General features: G+C 43.2%; 2 protein-coding genes across 5 annotated transcripts; one reads left to right on the forward strand and one right to left on the reverse strand.

Moving 5' to 3' along the window:
* Nucleotides 1–370: 370 nt before the first annotated feature.
* Nucleotides 371–12,387, reverse strand: MITD1 (microtubule interacting and trafficking domain containing 1). 3 transcript variants are annotated; one of them, XR_014789197.1, is made up of 8 exons: nt 12,060–12,387; nt 8,944–9,045; nt 8,674–8,810; nt 8,506–8,592; nt 8,022–8,137; nt 2,088–2,148; nt 1,748–2,006; nt 386–1,391 (listed from the first exon to the last, which is right to left on the reverse strand). XR_014789197.1 is itself a non-coding variant. In XM_084844390.1 (7 exons), exons 1-7 carry the CDS (start codon nt 12,178–12,180, stop codon nt 1,911–1,913), a joined length of 720 nt encoding a protein of 239 aa, XP_084700516.1. In that variant the 5' UTR covers nt 12,181–12,387; the 3' UTR covers nt 371–1,910. The 3 variants fall into 3 exon arrangements, 1 of the variants encoding a protein (XP_084700516.1); XR_014789198.1 differs by lacking the exon at nt 386–1,391 and adding an exon at nt 2,283–2,637 and having other exon boundaries at nt 1,911–2,006; XM_084844390.1 differs by having other exon boundaries at nt 371–2,006.
* A 204-nt stretch (nt 12,388–12,591) lies between these two features.
* On the forward strand, nt 12,592–17,941 carry MRPL30 (mitochondrial ribosomal protein L30). Of its 2 annotated transcripts, XM_084844391.1 has the most exons (5): nt 12,592–12,653; nt 13,401–13,490; nt 14,705–14,851; nt 17,604–17,677; nt 17,761–17,941. In XM_084844391.1, the coding sequence occupies exons 1-5, from the start codon at nt 12,603–12,605 to the stop codon at nt 17,897–17,899; spliced, it is 501 nt and encodes a 166-aa protein (XP_084700517.1). In that variant the 5' UTR covers nt 12,592–12,602; the 3' UTR covers nt 17,900–17,941. The 2 variants fall into 2 exon arrangements, 1 of the variants encoding a protein (XP_084700517.1); XR_014789199.1 differs by lacking the exon at nt 17,761–17,941 and having other exon boundaries at nt 14,705–17,012; nt 17,364–17,677.
* The last annotated feature ends 89 nt before the right edge of the window (nt 17,942–18,030 follow it).

Below are 18,030 nucleotides of genomic sequence, written 5' to 3' on the forward strand. Positions count from 1 at the left end.
AGGTTGGAGCCAGCTTTGGGTCCAAACCTGGTGGACCCAAAGCTGCACCGCTTTCTCAAGATACGTCCAATCTGGGCCTTTCACCTATGCCAGCCTGGAGCTGGCATAGGAAAATTCCTTCCTGCTGTAACCTATGAATGGGAAAATAAAGGAGACAACAGTCCCCCACACCGCTTCTGTCCTGTCTTGCACAGACCAACAGGGCTGTGGTTGAGGGGGTAGAGCCACATCATCACTCCCCACTTAAGATTTCTCTGTCCACTAGTGCTGCGCTTTAAGCTCTTCCCTCCCAGTCATCACTACACTGTTGTGGTAAGAGGTTGGGTTCCGTATTAGTTATATATCACTGCACAGCTTAACATGAGATGTTCATCATCACTCCTTACGCGTCTTTAACTTTTATTTATTTATAAAACGTAACATCGTACAGACTAGCCTGAATGGTGCTCACAACAGCTTTACAAATAGTTAAAATGAAAGTACAGGTAGAGACAAACAAAACAGCAATCACAAAACATGCACCCACAGCCATTCAGTTTTAAGAAAGGCAATTTACTCCTGCTGAATTCCTAGTTCTAATAAAGACATGGTGTGAATGAAATACTGGAGTCAGCATATGCACTGTTTTTCAGGCACGCTGGATTAGACTCTTAAATTGAGATCCTAAAGCCATTTACTTGAAAGTAAGTTCTACTGAAATCAACTGGACCAGATTCCAAGAAAATGTATTTTAGACTTTGGTGAATTGGTACCTCCTAATAGTGTATTAGAAGGAGGACTGAGGCAGCTTTAGAGAGTGAAGCCTTGAAAATAGGATTTAATCCAAGGGTCTTGTTATATGGAAGATCTCAGGAACACACTTTCCTTCTCCCATTGTTTATACATTGGTGTAATGCCCAATCATGCTTGGCTATTAGGTTAAATGGAGGCTGTGCCTCTGTGGATTGCTCTTTTTTAGTGTGCTGACTATCTCCATACATTGCCTAGTTGGACATAACATTTTTCATGTTGTTCATGCACCACAGTCTTGGGTTCCCTTAATCAGGGAGACACCATTGTTAGGGCATGACAACAGCAGGTTATTATGACAGAAGCGATTACTGCATGACTGTCCCCAGAATTCCCTTGTTACTTCAGTCAATTGCCACATATTGCAGTACGTTGTAAATGACTTGGAGATATCTGGTGGACACATTTAGTACACATGGCTGTAGCCTCTTTATCAGTTTTGCTCTGAAGCTTCCACAAGGATATAGTTAGTTTCTTTTTCAGACTTTGCTGACTCCCAAAATATCTTGAGTTTGGAATATTTTTGCTCAGCTCAGTAATTCTTAAATGATGGTCTGGGAACCATCAGTATCCCTGCAGTGCCGGCAGATGGTCCCTGCAGTCTTAAGGAAAATAAAAGAAAAATGTAGTTTTCTTTGAAGTTTCCACCACATAGTGAAGAGGCAGCCAACGTTTCAGTTTAAAATTTAAATCTTAAAACTGAAGAAAGAGCAGCTTGCCTCTTCAGCAGTGCAAATGACTTTAGTGGAAACTTTAGAAATATGTTCCAGCTATATGCACACATCTCCCCTGGGCACGCATAAAGCTTGTGGAATTGCAACACTAATAGAAGTGCAGTAGTCAAGGTTTAGTTCAGAAGCGTTTTCAAGCATCCTCCCGCATGGTGCCAGTTAAGGTAAGAAAATGAGGTGGTCCAGCACAAACAAGCAAATCAGAATACTGGTCTTCAACTACTTACAGCTCCTTTTAAGAATATGAAATCCTGCAGCAAACATGTTTTTTTTGCTTAGGTGTGCCAATCAGACTGATGTATAGTAGCTTTTGAAAAGCATTAAAATCAGTTTTATTTTATAAAAGTGCACAGTAGATATAGTTGGACAAAATAGCCATTGGAGTGGGTATCATTTTTTCTTTGTATGTTTAATGTGAAAGATGTCCACAGTGGTTTCATGACATGGTCTCAAATCAAAGTCACAGTATCCAAGGGAAAAACGACCCTGTGGAAAACAAACGATTCTTCTAAACAAACATTCAGTAACTCATTTTTTTCCAAAGACAAAACAAACAACAGTCCTCACCTGTGGTTTCTTAAAATAATCAAGGCCCCGTCCAATTTTAATCATCCATCCATTGTTGAATCTGTGTTTTCAATGCAATAAAGATGTGTTATTCTTCACAAATACTGAAACTGTAGACATATGTGATAAAAAAATCTGTTCAGAAGATGCACAATGTGGATTTGAAAAGATATGTTAAAATTTACATTAGTGTACCTTTAATTTGCCCCTTCATGGATCACTGCCTTGTTGTGGCGAAGGGGCTTGCGTAACTCAGTGAAGCCATAAGCTATGCCGTGCAGGGCCACCCAAGACGGACAGGTCATGGCAGAGAGTTCTGACAAAATGTGGTCCACTGGAGAAGGAAATGGCAACCCACTCCAGTATTCTTGCCAAGAAAACCCCATGGAACGTATCACAAGGCTAAAAGAGATGACGCCGGAAGATGAGCCCCTCAGGTCGGAAGGTGTCCAATATGCTACTGGGGAAGAGCAGAGGGTATTTCCAAGTAGCGCCAGAAAGAGTGAAGCAGCTGGGCCAAACCCGAAAGGACACTCAGCTGTGGATGTGTCTGGTGGTGAAAAGAAAATCCGATGCTGTAAAGAACAATATTGTTTAGGAACCTGGAATGTCAGATCAATGAATCAAGGTAAGCTGGAGGTGGTCAAACATGAGATGGCAAGATTGAACATCGACATCTTGGGAATCAGCGAACTAAAATGGACAGGCATGGGCGAATTTAATTCAGGTGACCATCATATCTACTATTGTGGGCAAGAATCCCTTAGAAGAAATGGAGTAGCACTCATAGTCAACAAAAGGGTGGGAAAAGCAGTACTGGGGTCCAATCTTAAAAATGATAGAATGATCTCAGTACGAATCCAAGGCAAACCATTCAACATCACAGTAATTCAAGTCTATGCCCCAACCACTGAGGCCGAAGAAGCTGAGGTTGATCGGTTCTATGAAGACCTACAACACCTTCTAGAACTAACACCAAAAAAAGATGTCCTCTTCATCATAGGGGATTGGAATGCGAAAGTAGGAAGTCAAGAAATCACCGGGATAACAGGCAGGCATGGCCTTGGTGTACAAAATGAAGCAGGACAAAAGCTAATAGAGTTTTGCCAAGAGAACACGCTGATCATAGCAAACACTCTTTTCCAACAGCACAAGAGGCGACTCTACACATGGACGTCACCAGATGGTCAATATCGAAATCAGATTGATTATGTCCTTTGCAGCCAAAGATGGAGAAGCTCCATACAGTCAGTAAAAACAAGACCTGGAGCTGACTGTGGCTCAGATCATGAGCTGCTTCTTGCAAAATTTCGGCTTAAATTGAAGAACGTCAGGAAAACCACTAAACCATACAGGTATGACCTAAATCATATCCCTGATGAATATACAGTGGAGGTGAGGAATAGATTTCAGGGATTAGACCTGATAGACAGAGTGCCTGAGGAACTATGGACGGAGGTCCGTAACATTGTTCAGGAGGCAGCAACGAAATCCATCCCAAAGAAAAAGAAATGCAAGGAAGCAAAGTGGCTGTCTGATGAGGCTTTACAAGTAGCTCACGAAAGAAGGGAAGCGAAAAGCAAGGGAGAAAGGGGAAGATATACCCAACTGAATGCAGAGTTCCAGAGAATAGCAAGGAGAGACAAGAAGGCCTTCTTAAATGAACAATGCAAAGAAATCGAGGAAAACAACAGAATGAGAAAGAGTAGAGATCTCTTCAAGTAAATCGGAGATCTCAAGGGAACGTTTTGTGCACAGACGGGCATGATAAAGGACAAAGAAGGCAGGGACCTAACAGAAGCAGATGAGATTAAGAAGAGGTGGCAAGAATACACAGAAGAACTATACAGGAAAGATCTGAATGTCCCTGATAGCCATGATAGTGCGCTCACTGAACTTGAGCCGGACATCCTCGAGAGTGAAGTCAAGTGGGCCTTAGGAAGCATTAGTAACAACAAAGCTAGCGGAGATGACAGTATTCCAGCCGAGCTATTTAAAATCCTAAAAGATGATGCTGTTAAAGTGCTGCATTCAATATGCCAACAAATCTGGAACACTCAACAGTGGCCACAAGACTGGAAAAGGTCAGTTTACATTCCAATTCCAAAGAAGGGCAACGCCAAAGAGTGTTCAAACTACCACACAATTGCGCTCATTTCACATGCCAGCAAGGTGATGCTCAAAATCCTACAAGCTAGGCTTCAGCAGTATGCGAACCGAGAACTACCGGAAGTACAAGCTGGGTTTAGAAGAGGCAGAGGAACTAGAGATGAAATCGCCAACATTCGCTGCATCATGGAGAAAGCAAGAGAATTCCAGAAAAACGTCTATTTCTGCTTCATTGACTACGCTAAAGCCTTTGATTGTGTGGATCACAACAAACTGTGGCAAATTCTTAAAGTGATGGGAGTACCAGACCACCTTACCTGTCTCCTGAGAAACCTGTACGAGGGTCAAGAAGCAACAGTAAGAACCAGACATGGAACAACCGATTGGTTCAAAATTGGGAAAGGAGTACGACAAGGCTGCATATTGTCACCCTGCTTATTTAACTTATATGCAGAGTACATCATGAGAAATGCCGGGTTGGATGAATCAGAGGTCGGAATTAAGATTGCTGGGAGAATTATCAACAACCTCCGATATGCAGACGATACCACCCTAATGGCAGAAAGCGAAGAGGATCTAAAGAGCCTCTTGTTGAGGGTGAAAGAGGAGAGTGCAAAAGCTGGTTTGAAACTCAACATTAAAAAAACGAAGATCATGGCATCTGGCCCCATCACTTCCTGGCATATAGAAGGGGAAGAAATGGAAGCAGTGACAGATTTTACTTTCTTGGGCTCCAAGATCACCGCAGACGGTGACTTTAAAATTAAAAGACGCTTGCTCCTTGGGAGGAAAGCTATGGCAAACCTAGACAGCATAGTAAGAAGCAGAGACATCACCTTGCCGACAAAGGTCCGTCTAATCAAAGCTATGGTTTTCCCAGTAGTAATGTATGGCTGTGAGAGCTGGACTATAAGGAAGGCTGAGCGCCGAAGAATTGATGCTTTCGAGCTGTGGTGCTGGAGAAGACTCTTACAAGTCCCCTGGACTGCAAGGAGGTCAAATCAGTCCATCCTAAAGGAAATCAACCCTGAGTGCTCATTGGAAAGACAGATACTGAAGCTGAAGCTCCAATATTTTGGCCACCTAATGCGAAGAGAAAACTCCCTGGAAAAGACCCTGATGCTGGGAAAGACTGAAGGCAAAAGGAGAAGGGGACGGCAGAGGATGAGATGGCTAGATAGCATCACGGATGCAATGAATTTCCTACTTTGGCTCAGTCTTTCCTACTTTGGCTCAGTCTTCTCCCAAAAGAGGGTCTATGACCCCCCTGGCAAAGGCGAAGTACAGGCTGAAGGGGCAGGATTGCAGCTTGAGATCGACAGGCATATGGTCAAGGAACACCTCATTACTTTGAATGAGTTCAAATCTCCAGGGCCAGATGAACTGCATCCTAGAGTCATAAAGGAACTGGCAGAAGAACTCTCAGAACCGCTGTCTATTCTCTTTGAGAAATCATGGAGGACAGGGGAAGTGCCAGATGACTGGAGGAGGGCTAACGTTGTCCCTATCTTCAAAAAGGGTAAAAAGGAGGAACCTGGGAACTACAGACCAGTCAGTCTGACATCAATCCCTGGGAAAATTCTGGAGCAGATCATAAAGCAATCCATCTGGAAGCACCTTGACAACAATGCCGTGATTACTCGAAGCCAACATGGATTTGTCAAAAACAAGTCCTGCCAGACAAATCTGATCTCATTTTTTGATCAAGTCACCTCCCTTGTAGACCGTGGGAATGCTGTAGACATCATATACCTCGACTTCAGCAAAGCTTTCGACAAAGTGCCCCATGATATCCTGATGAGCAAACTAGCTCGAAGTGGGCTAGATGAAACAACGATCCGGTGGATCCACAGTTGGCTACAGAATCGGACTCAAAGAGTGCTTATCAATGGGACCTTCTCAAGCTGGGGAGAGGTAACGAGTGGGGTACCGCAGGGCTCAGTCCTGGGCCCAGTGCTCTTCAACATTTTTATTAATGACTTGGAGGAGGAGGTGCAGGGAATGCTGATCAAATTTGCAGATGACACAAAATTGGGTGGGATAGCTAATACTTTGGAAGACAGAAACAAAATTCAAAGTGATCTGGATAGACTGGAGTGCTGGGCAGAAAACAACAGAATGGCATTTAATAGGGATAAATGCCAAGTTCTGCACCTAGGAAAAAGAAACCAAATGCACAGTTACAAGATGGGGGATACGTGGCTCAACCACACTACGAGCGAGAAGGATCTTGGAATTGTCGTCGATCACAAGCTGAATATGAGCCAACAGTGTGATGTGGCTGCAAAAAAGGCAAATGCTATTTTGGGCTGCATTCATAGAAGCATCGCTTCCAAATCCCGGGAAGTACTAGTTCCCCTCTACTCAGCACTGGTTAGGCCTCATCTGGAGTACTGTGTCCAGTTCTGGGCACCACACTTTAAGAAGGATGCAGACAAGCTGGAGAGGGTTCAAAGGAGGGCAACAAAGATGATCAGGGGACTGGAAACAAAGCCCTATGAAGAGAGACTGAAAGAACTGGGCATGTTTAGCCTTGAGAAGAGAAGACTGAGGGGAGATATGATAGCACTCTTCAAGTACTTGAAAGGTTGTCACAGAGAAGAAGGCCAGGATCTCTTCTTGATCATCCCAGAGTGCAGGACACGGAATAATGGGCTCAAGTTACAGGAAGCCAGATTCCGACTGAACATCAGGAAAAACTTCCTGAGTGTCAGAGCAATACGGCAATGGAACCAATTACCTGGGGAGGTGGTGGGCTCTCCCACACTGGAGGCCTTCAAGACGAGGCTGGACAGCCATTTGTCAGGGATGCTCTGACTTGGATTCCTGCATTGAGCAGGGGGTTGGACTCGATGGCCTTGTAGGCCCCTTCCAACCCTACTATTCTATGATTCTATGATAATATGAACTTGAGCATGCTCCGGGAGAGAGCGCAGGACAGGAAGGCCTGGCGTGCTATGGTCCATGGGGTCACGAAGAGTCGGACACGACTGAACGACTGAACAACAACAACCTTTAATTTGAAATATTAATTGGGATTTAATGTGGTCAAATGGGTGGAACTCTTAAATTTTGGTTTGGGAAAACCTGGGTTCAAACCCTTGATGAGCAATGAATGTGGCCTTTCTTGGATCAAGTTCCCCTTCTGAAAAATGGGAACAACAGCCACCTTCCTCACAGGGTGGTTGTTAAGGTTAACAAGATAAAGAAATACAAAAAATGTTTGACAGTAATAGAAAATTGTAAATACATCAGCAAATCATAATGATCAGATAATGGGCAATTTCAGTCTCTGCAACTATATTTGTTCTGTTGGAATTAGACACAATGCTCCCATTCATATACTTAGGACACAATCCTATGCATGTTTAGACAGAAAAAAGTCTTACAACTCCCAGCATTCCCCAGCCTGCATTGTAGGGAATTGTAGGACTTTTCTGTCCAAACATGGGTAGGATTGCACTCTTAATGGGGCACGCAAGGTGTGGAAATCATGTGACACACCCACCTGAGATTAAAGGTTACCTGGCCTAGTAAGTATATGAAATAGTGTGCATTCAGATATTGCCTGCTATAGTAAGTAGAACTTCAGCTTTGCTCAATAGCAGGTAAGAAGGGAGGGCAAAAGATAATTTGTAGAGTAGGCATGAGACAACTACTGCTGAATACTGCCTTAGAGCTCTTCAAGCTAATTATAGTATCCAGAATTTGAGCTGGCAACTGTCATGTACTGTATAAGGTTAGAAGACAAAATAATCAAGTATATGTAAACAACTTAGCAAATCGGTACTGAATACTATTAGTGATTTTCTTCACATCACCAACCTAATCTCTCGATCATGTATTGAAGAAGAATATGACACAGCCAACGTTACACCAAAATCCTTCAGGGACTGTTGTATTTCTTCTAGGGCACTCATCTGTTGACTCTTTCCACTGCCCTGTTAAGATTTATATATGTTTTTAAAAAATCAATAAAATATAATCAAAACATGTTGAAAATACAGGTTATGGACCTATTTATCTGAATGAACAGGTCTATTTATTATTTTTGCTTTATTTTTGAATTGCCCTTGCACTCAGTGAGTGCTTGAGGGGCTCTACAATGAAAACATAAAAATAATGAAATATTTTTTTTAAAAAAACTAAAAACAAAGCAGATAAAATATGTACATTACAATAAAACAGGAGAACTCTCTAAAATCAAGGAGCAATATTATGCATGTCTACTAAAAAGTAAGTCCGATTAAGTTCAATGGGCATACTCCCAGGTAAGTGGATCTAAGATTGCAAGATTGTAAATACTTACTTCATCATGAGAGGTGAGAAGGTGTATACTTTTCACTTTGCATGGTCCTTTAACAAGCATTTCACAGAATCTTAAGAAGTTGTACAACTGTAAACAATTAAATAGGATTAGTTTTTGAGATGCAAAGGCACAAAATGTTTTGACTGTATGAATCAACAATGTCTTTACCTGATGAACTTGTCTAATGTAAGGGTCCTCAATCCAAACCTCCGTAACAGTTTCATTAAGATATTCTTGGAATAGCTTTTCATAGCTGAAACCTTTCGTATTTTCTTCAATTTTAATTTGTTTGTGGTATTTTCCGTCTAAAAACAAGAACGCTTTTCATTTAAAAACAAACACACACACAGTTACTGTACCTTTTAAAGAAAAAAAAAATCAATTCCAATGTAGTATTTCCACAACCATACTAAAGAAACTTACATTATAGCTTCATACCTTCTTTCTCTTTCTCAAGATATTTCTTAATATTTTCCGCTCTGTTCATATAACTTGATATTTTATCTCTGTAATGGGTTTTTTTCTTCTCATCCTTTGTAGCTGCAAACAGAAGACAAGATACATGAAGGACAGTGAAGAAACGGTTCTTTTTCATAAGCCCACATTCTGCTTTCAGTTTAAATTTATAACCTGCATGTACACAGCAAGGGTACTGATTGGTATCTAACTGTCATGCAGCGGTGATGTCACCTGAAGGAGTAACTGGCAGGGCCTATCTGGTGCCTGGGTTTTACCTAGACAACTAGATGAGGGAATTTTGTTGATAAAACTATGGCAACTAACAACAAAAAAGCAAAACACAGCCAGGGTGGTGTATTGGTTGGAGTGTTGGATTGAGGACTTGGGAGATCTGGGTTCTAGTCCTCAATAGGTCATGAAGCTCACTGGGTGACTTTGGGCCAGACACTGACTCTCAGCCTAACCAACCTCACAGGGTTGTTGTGAGGATAAAATGGAAAGGAGGAGGATCATGCAAGCCGCCTCAGGCTCCCTGCAAGAGGAAAAAAGGCGGAACATAAATGTAATAAATAAATAAAAAGAGTCATATGTTTCGGAAGGCTTCCAAATGAAACTCCAGGTCAGCCTTACCCAACCCGATGTAGGCCAAAGCTTCTGGAAGACAACTTCCAGCATTCCCGACCCTTGTCCATGCTGGCTGAGGCTGACGGAAGTTGAAGTCCAAAACATCTGGAGGGCACCACATTGGGGAAGGCTGCTCCAGAGGCAGTGTGTGTGCTCTACTTTCTCGAACAGAACTGGGGAAACCTTTTTCCTGCCAGGGGCCACATTCCACTGGTAGGCAGGGCCAGAGGTACCGCACATGCTTTCTTGACTCATCTATTTATTCTCACTCTCTCATACAGACCCCCTCACTTCACATCCATCCACACACTCAGGACACACCCCATTTACATTTGGAGACCATCAGATCTTGAGAAACTCTTCAGCAAGACCACCCTCACCCAAAGCAGAACTGGTAAGTTGAAGAGGGCTGTTCCCCAAACACTTGGTTTTTGTGTCCCACCCTCTAGTACCCCTCCCGTGCTTACAAATTCTTCATCTCACAGCCCCTGTGAGACTTCACTGTAGGCACTTCAGCAGTGGAATGCAATGGAAGGGGGTTCAGAGAGAAAAGGTATAGTGGGCTAAAAAAGTATGGAAAAATCTCCTGTCCCCCAAAAAGCAGAGCAAAGGAGAAAGCTGTGCCAAGGCAAAGGACTGAATGGTATGAGCAGCAGAAAAGGGAACCACGGCCAAAGGGAAGGAGGCAGGGCCAAGTGCTGGAACACTGGACATGGTACAAGTGGCAAAAGGGAAAACTGCAGAGGAGAGACCTAGGAGGAGATACTGTAGGCCTATTGAGAAAGTCCTAAGGCCACATCTGGCTCAGAGTTTTGTGGTTCCCCACCATTGTTGTGAGCCCTGGCAACTCAGAGAAGTTAGTGGAATGTGGTCATAATCTCAGTTAGGGCCCTTATCACAATAGAGAAGCCACTCCACAAGTAGCTGCATGTAACATCTGGGACACTATTCAGCTCTGTTTAACCCACTGCAAGAGGATTTCATAAAATTGGAAAAGGTACAGAAAAGGACAGCCACAATGGCCAAGTGACTGAAGTACTTTTCTTACAGGAAAAGGTTAACAAGTTTGGCTTAGAAAAAAATTACACTTACCTATATACACTCACCTAAGAGTAAGTTGCACTGAACTCAGTAGGGCTTACGTCTGAGTAGACATACATAGGATTGCACTGTAAAGATGCAATCCTATACCCCACATACCTGGGAATAAATCCAACTGAACTCAACAGGACTTATTTCTGAATAGATATGTAGAGGATAGTACTGTAAGTCTGCAATCCTATGCATCCACTGAAAATCAGTAGGGCTTAATTCTGAGAAAATGTATAGAATTCGCTTTAATGGACATGATAAAACTTTACAGAATTATGGATGAGGTGGAGAGAGTTTACTGCGAGAAAAATTCAGCCTCTTTCATAATATTAGATCTTGAGCCAAAGAAACTGATTGATAATAGGCTCAAGACAAAAAGAAAGAACTTCAAACAACAATTAATTTGTAGAATCCACTAACACAAAAGCTGGTTATAGTAATTATCTTGATTCTTGCTGCAATCTCAAGTGCACTTACTCAGCAGTAAGCCTCATTTAACACCATGTGGCTTATTTCTGAGTCAACACACATAAAACTGCAGTGTGAATCATATACATTCTTGGAGGATAGAACTGTATGTTAGGCCATGTTCTCACTAAGGTAATAAAGTTTTATCTGGATGATACCACTTCAGACTGTAAGGGGGGGGCACATGATTGAATGTTTCTGCATGCAGAAACAAAAAACTTCCATGTAGAAAACTAGATGTGAGGCAGAAAGATTCTAGTTTAGCCTTCTCCATGAAGCCTAGTTTTCTATGTGGATATTATATCCCTTTTGCGGGGGGGGGGGGGGGTATTAAAAGAGGCCACAATTTTATTAAACGTAACATGGCACAAAATGTAAGCTATTAAGGCGTGTGTGTGTTTTAAAAAAGATTCATATTGGAGCAGCTGAAGAAGGGAGAAGCCAAAACGTTTTGCTTAAAGATTTTAGCATTTGTTTTACTTGTCACTCTAATAAATATATATTAAGCGATTAACTGCATCTTTCTGGGATCTAAAACAAACTTGTCTGAGGTGCTGTTGGATGCTTAGAAATCGTCACATTCGATCATGTGAACCTCCAAGACACGGCGTCTGAAGTGGTACATCCCAGGCACAGGTTTCCCACCTCAATAAGAAGGATCCACTGAAACCGCCTTGTTCAGAAGCAGAATACATCTGAATACCAGCTGCTAGGGGCAGACGGGGGGAAACTGCTCTTCTCGTACCCTTCCGCAGGGGCTTCTACCCGGCTTCTCAGCGAAGACAGAGCGGGGCTGGAAAGAACTTTGGCCTGTGAGATCTACAGGGCTGCTGGGGCTGAGGCTGGGATGCTCACTGCAGAACAGAGAGGCTCATCTGCCTGGGCTGCGGGTGGGAAGACGGACGCCTCACCTCTGAGCACTTTCAGCAGGAGATCAATCCCCTCCTGGTAGCAAACTAGCGACTCCTGGAAGCGAGACGCCGAGTCCAGCTCCACCGCCCGCTTCAGCACCGACACCGCTGGATCGTCCATCGCAGCGGGGAGATGAGACCAAGCATCGGCAGCGGGACTTCTCGTCGTGGGGGGTCGGGACCCCCGCTGGAAACACGCTTCGCCTCGCCGTGGGCGGTGAGCCTGCGGGAGCCCCGGCACCCATCCAATCAACAGAGAGCGCGAGAGCCCGCGACAAAAGACGCAAGCGAATAGGCTTCCGCGCCGTCTGCCACTCACGTGATCTCCAAGAACTCGAAACTGAAGGCGGAGCACCTTCCCCCGAGCAGGCGGAAGTCTAGACCATAGAGATATAAGACATTCCTAGACTTCCCCTTCCCCCATATAGCTACTTCCCCCTCATAGAGGCTGGTGGAGATATCGCAACCTGTGATTGGGCGACCCAAGTGAGGCTTTCTCCTCGCGTAGGAGGCTGGGCGCTATGCGTGACGCGGGGGCGTAAGATGGCGGCGCTGCTGGGTAGAGTAATGTGGGGGAACCCCGCTGCCTGGCAGGTGAGATGATGGGGTTCCCGAGCTGGAGTGTTGTCCTGTGGGTAGAGAATTATACTTCGTGCGAGGACCCCTTAAAATCCTTTGTTCTGCTACATTAGCTCGGTGGTGTTGATGATTTTATCCATTCAGTCGTGTCCGACTTTTGGCGATTCCATGGATCACCTCGGTGGTGTTAGGAAGGGCTTAACCAGATCCCCACATCTTCTTTAAATGCCATGGCTCAATTCTGAAGGATATGAAGTAAATCGGAAAGGCTGTACTAGATATTTGCAGAGCGCTGTTTCTTTATCACAGAGCAACCACAGGCCAGTCCCCAAATGTGGGAATGCCTCGTAACAGAGGGAAGGCGTTCAGGTTAATTTGTGCCCTTGCATTTTTCATTTTGTAAGCAAATCCAGGGGTAGTTGCACACAATACACTGGGACAAGTTTGGTAAACAAATATGTCTCTGTGATTCCTGGATACTTTATTTTTTGTTATTACTTTGCCTTTAAAGAAGTATCAGGTTTCCCTGGAGTACCAACTATTTGGTTTTTAAACAAAACCAGTAATTCTGAATATGTTTCCTACCTTGGACTGTTTGAGTGTATGTCAAATTCCTCACTGGACATCCAAAATGACCAAGGAATCTATATAATTTAACTTCGAATTAGCCCAGGCAAGGGTGGATAGTGTCTGATGGGGATCTCTACGCATTTAAGTTTAAACTTTGAAACAGTGTGTTTTGTCTCTTTCTCATCTTTCCAGCTGCATAGTCTTGCACGGAACAAAGTGGAGCCGATCACTTCGAGAGTGTGGATTAGGCAGAGATTTACCAGGGCAAGAGTTCCTGAATCGGTAAGGCTTTCGTTGAAAAACAGTTTTACTTTCATACGTCTCATTAGAAAACTTAGGGAGTGATCCTATGTCCCCTAGACAGCATCTGAGGGACATAAGATATTTTGGATTCCTGGATACGAAGCTGGGGACAGAGCACTGCCCCCTCGCAGGACACAGAGAGTCCTTGTATGTGGCACAGAGAGAACCATGCCAGCTGCTTCAGTGACCTCACAGAAGTGAGCTCACAGAGGGATTAATGGGGGCATATGAGTGGGAGGAGACTGGGGATAGCTTGCATTCCAAGTGTCCCCAGCCTCCTTCCCTCCCCCCTCCCCAAAGCCTCGGCTAGATGGGTGAAAACACCTGTTTAGCTAAAATGCAGAGTGGGAGGCGTGACACGCTTCCTGATCTGCATTGGCTATATGTAAACCTCCGAGTTCAGAGGCTTACAAGTATCCAGGGCAGAGCCAATCGGATTGCACCCTTATTGTATAACAAATGAGCGTGTTCAGTATGTGTGCCTTACCACACTTTGACCTGGTTTCGCATGTCATGGCCTATTCCCATGGTTTGTTGTTGGGTTAACTCTGGATATTTAACCCATCAGCAACCCAGAGTTTCCTGGTCTGGTCGTTGCAAAACAACCCAAGAATGAGACGTTCCTGAGTCAACTGAAAATGGAAGTGTCAAGTGGCTCGCTCCCTCCCATTCTTCGCCACCAATTCCTGCGTTAAATAACCCAGCAATTGGCTGTGACATGTGAACAGGGCCTTGGTAACATATTTGATCCATCATGTAAAGAAGTGAGTTTGGCTGCTTTGCTATTTACCATGTAATTCTGTGCATAATTCTTGCTGTGTTCAGGGTGGCTTACTCCCAGGTAAGTATGCAAAGAATTGCAGCCGTACTCTGTCACACATAACTGTTACAAACATAATGAGCTTTACAGCTGAATCTTTATTTGGGATGCTAGCTTGGTATCTTCTGGAAACTGATAACCTACAACTGAAGTAGAAGTATGATATAGAAGTCTGCCTTCAGTCTAAGTTTATAGAAAAAAAACCTTTGATACAGATCTGTTTCTCTGATGTCATATGACTCTGATGTCATATTCTAGTCATCCAGTCACCTTTGCTACAAATCAAATTTTTAATAATAGTTCTTAAGATATTTATTGTGTTGGCTATTCATGAATCGATGACTAAAGCCTGCCTTTGTTAAATCTCTTTTAGGTGTTTCAGCCACGACCTGGTGATCATGAAAAATATGGAGGTGATCCGCAGCAGCCTCATAAATTGCACCTTGTCACCAGAATCAGAAGTGGGAAAAGGCGTCCTTATTGGGAAAAAGAGTTGCTCAAAATTCTTGGATTGGAAAAAGTATCTACGCTTTTAACAATCTTGTTTTCCCTTCTGTTTACTCTCTTCCTGGAAAAGAGTTCGGGGATTTTTTCCCTACCTCTAATATTAACTGATACAGGCCATTCCTATGCATCTTTGTTCAGAAGCAAGTCCCACTAAAGTAGACGGGACCAGTTAAATATGCATGGAATTGTAGTCTTAGGCTAGCTTCCAAGATCAGACATTAGGGAGCAATACTATCGGGATAGGTGGCCACCTGTCCAATGCAGGGCAGGCAGAATGTGGACGGGATCTTCTCCTGCCCATTCTGGTTGCCCTGCATTTGCAGCTAGACAGCCAATTTTGGCTGTCTAGCTGTGGAACGTCCCAGCCGGGGGGAGGCTGGAGGACACATAGGAAGCATTGTACTGGCACTTCCACATTTCCCACCCCCAGGAACCTCCCCCTTTGCCCCGCTCCATGCTGCTCATCCGCACACAGAGCCCGGGGACGATCCGCGCCACCTACTGGGTGGCAGGGGAGGACCTGGGGAGGTGGTTTTCCAGGAACTGACCTCGGAGCACGAGCTCTGAGGTCGGTTGGCGGAAACTGAACAATCCTATGGCCGTCTAGCCACTGTCTAGCAGCCATAGGATTGTGCTCTTAGACAGGTATATTGGAATAACCTATACTTGGAATAGCTCCTTCTCAAGGCAAGGTATTAAATTAATCTGCTGAGTTCCTTTCTAGTGTATTGTAGAAGACACAGTGTAGTGTAGAAGACACACATCAATTAATTTAAAAAAACACAGTTGGTTAATTAGTTTGAGCTCCTGCATTTTTTTTATATGGAAGTGCTTTTTATTTCAGTTTTTGTCAAGCCTGTGAATATCTTTGGCATTTGATCACATGGGCATTTAAAAGGTGATCGTGGAATCTAGAGAATATACATTTATAGCCCTTAACTATGCTACAAAGGGAGTTTTCCTGAGTTAAAAAAGCAGTTTGGGGATTGAATGGAAGGGTAGATTAAGTAGGAATTGCTGCTGATGTTGCATATGCCTGACTGCTGTGTGAAATGTAATGTGGGACTAGATGGAATTTTGCTCTGATACCGCAGAACTGTTAGTGTTACTTCTGGGTTTTCCATTAAAATGCTTCTGCTTTTGAATGGGAGGGAGGCTGAAGAGCAGTTCAAGTATTCTGTACAAGTAACGTTTGAGAGGAAGCTTCATAAAGTGTGTTTGTCTGAATTATGGCGGTAACGATGGCACTTGCTGATTTCAGCTGTAGCAGATATGCCAATCACTTTTGCAGGCTAGAGCAGCTTTCTTGTCCCTGAGGGCCACATGCTAGCACTAGGTGTGGCTGAAGACAACAGTGGGCATAGCCAGGTCTGGTGCCTCTTTGCCCCCACTCTCACACACAGATATGGCCATCCTCCTCTCTCATGCATACATGCACACATTGACTGACAGATGCATCTATACACACTCTCTCCCCACCCCCACAATCTCAGCATGTGGGGGGGAGAGTTCCCTTGTATGTTGGCTGAGATTCCATCAGGCAACTCCCCTCCCAGCTGATTGGTGCTGGCTGATTGGTTGAGCAGGGGGAGGAGGAGTGTCATTTCAATAGGGAGAAAGGCATGCGGGGATGAGTCTCCCAAGAGCCTTCCTTTCTGTCCCAGTCACACCCCAGCCTGCCTGCTGAGCAACAGGCTTGCAAGGGGATTTGCCCACCTGTGGGCTAGAGTGTGGCTATTAGTTTAGTAGCTTACTGTAAACACAAACATTGCATGCAGTTCCATTTGGCTTGCAATGAAGAGGAGCTTTCTGATTCACAAATTATGGAATGTTTAGGATTTGGGGTTTTTTTTGTTCCTGTTTATATTAAATGTTGTTGCAAGAATTTTCCTGTGTTATCCCAAACTAGATTTTCTACAAGAGAGAGTAATCCAGGAAAATCTTCTTCTTTAAATCCCTGTACAAATATTCATCTGGATAAAGTCTGCAAGTGCCACCCCTGATTAAGCAAAGAAACCTACACATAGAAGCTTACTTTCTGGCGTGATTATCTCTTACTGAATTGGGGTATAGAAATCCAAGAAGACTTAGGCTGCAGTTGTATAGTAACTTTGCAGGGAGTAAGCACCACTGAACTCAGCGGCACTTACTTCTGAGTAGACATGCATAGGATTGTACTGTTAAGGATTTTTAGTAAACCAGTTAGTTTAATATCAGTTTATATCTTCATTTAATAGGTGGCTATTTACCACAGTTTGGTCATTATGAATAAAAATATTACTACATCTGAAAGATTTCATGAATTTTAGCATAAGTGGTATTGGGCTGAAATTGGTACTGTGATAACAAAATAAATTTAACGGATTGGGCTGAAATCTGTACTGTGATAATGAAGGAAATTTAGGGCACAATCTTATGCATGTTTAGACAGGAAAAAGGCCTACTCCCAGCATTCCCCAGCCATCCCCATGCTGGATGGGGAATGCTGGGAGTTGTAGGACTTTGTTATGTCTAAACATGCATAGGATTGTGCCCTTAAAGGATTAACTATAATTGTATTGATTTTCTGTGTTACCCATTGGTTAATTCTATCTGCAGTAATTCCCTCTTTATTCAGTACATTACTTTTTATTGATCAGACTACTCGGTTATTTTTAGATTTTAAGAGCTGCCTAGTCAGCATAACTATTATCACAACTTCAGTGTGTGTATGTGTGTAATATGTTTGAAACTGAATCTCTTATAAAATTTATGGTTGCTTACAGAGATTTGAGCCCAGAGTTCACAAAAACATCCCTTCTGTGAATGCAAAACTGAAAGTCATTAAACATCTAATAAGGTTTGTTAACTTTTCTTGCCTGCAGTATTTTAAAACAGCTTTCATAAAACAGTACTAATGTCTTTTTCTTCCTCTGACTATAGCATAAAACCATTAAAACTACCCCACGGAATTCCAGCTGAAGAGGAAATGTCTGATACCTATATTAACTGCACCACAGGTGAATTAATAATTCGCCGTCATCTGAAACCAGTGGAACAGAAAACAATTGAATCTTTGTAATGTGTATTGATATTTCATATAATAAATGTAACTTTAAATGGAGAGTTGTGTTAATGTTATTTCCTGTGGGGAGCTATTCTACACATCCATTTATATATTTAATTGGGTAATATCCAACGTTATGCTGGTGG

This window comes from Heloderma suspectum, chromosome 3, assembly GCF_057233095.1.
Source record: "Heloderma suspectum isolate Gila_16-S chromosome 3, 16-S_ref, whole genome shotgun sequence".
In the NCBI taxonomy this organism is placed as follows: Eukaryota; Metazoa; Chordata; class Lepidosauria; order Squamata; family Helodermatidae; genus Heloderma; species Heloderma suspectum.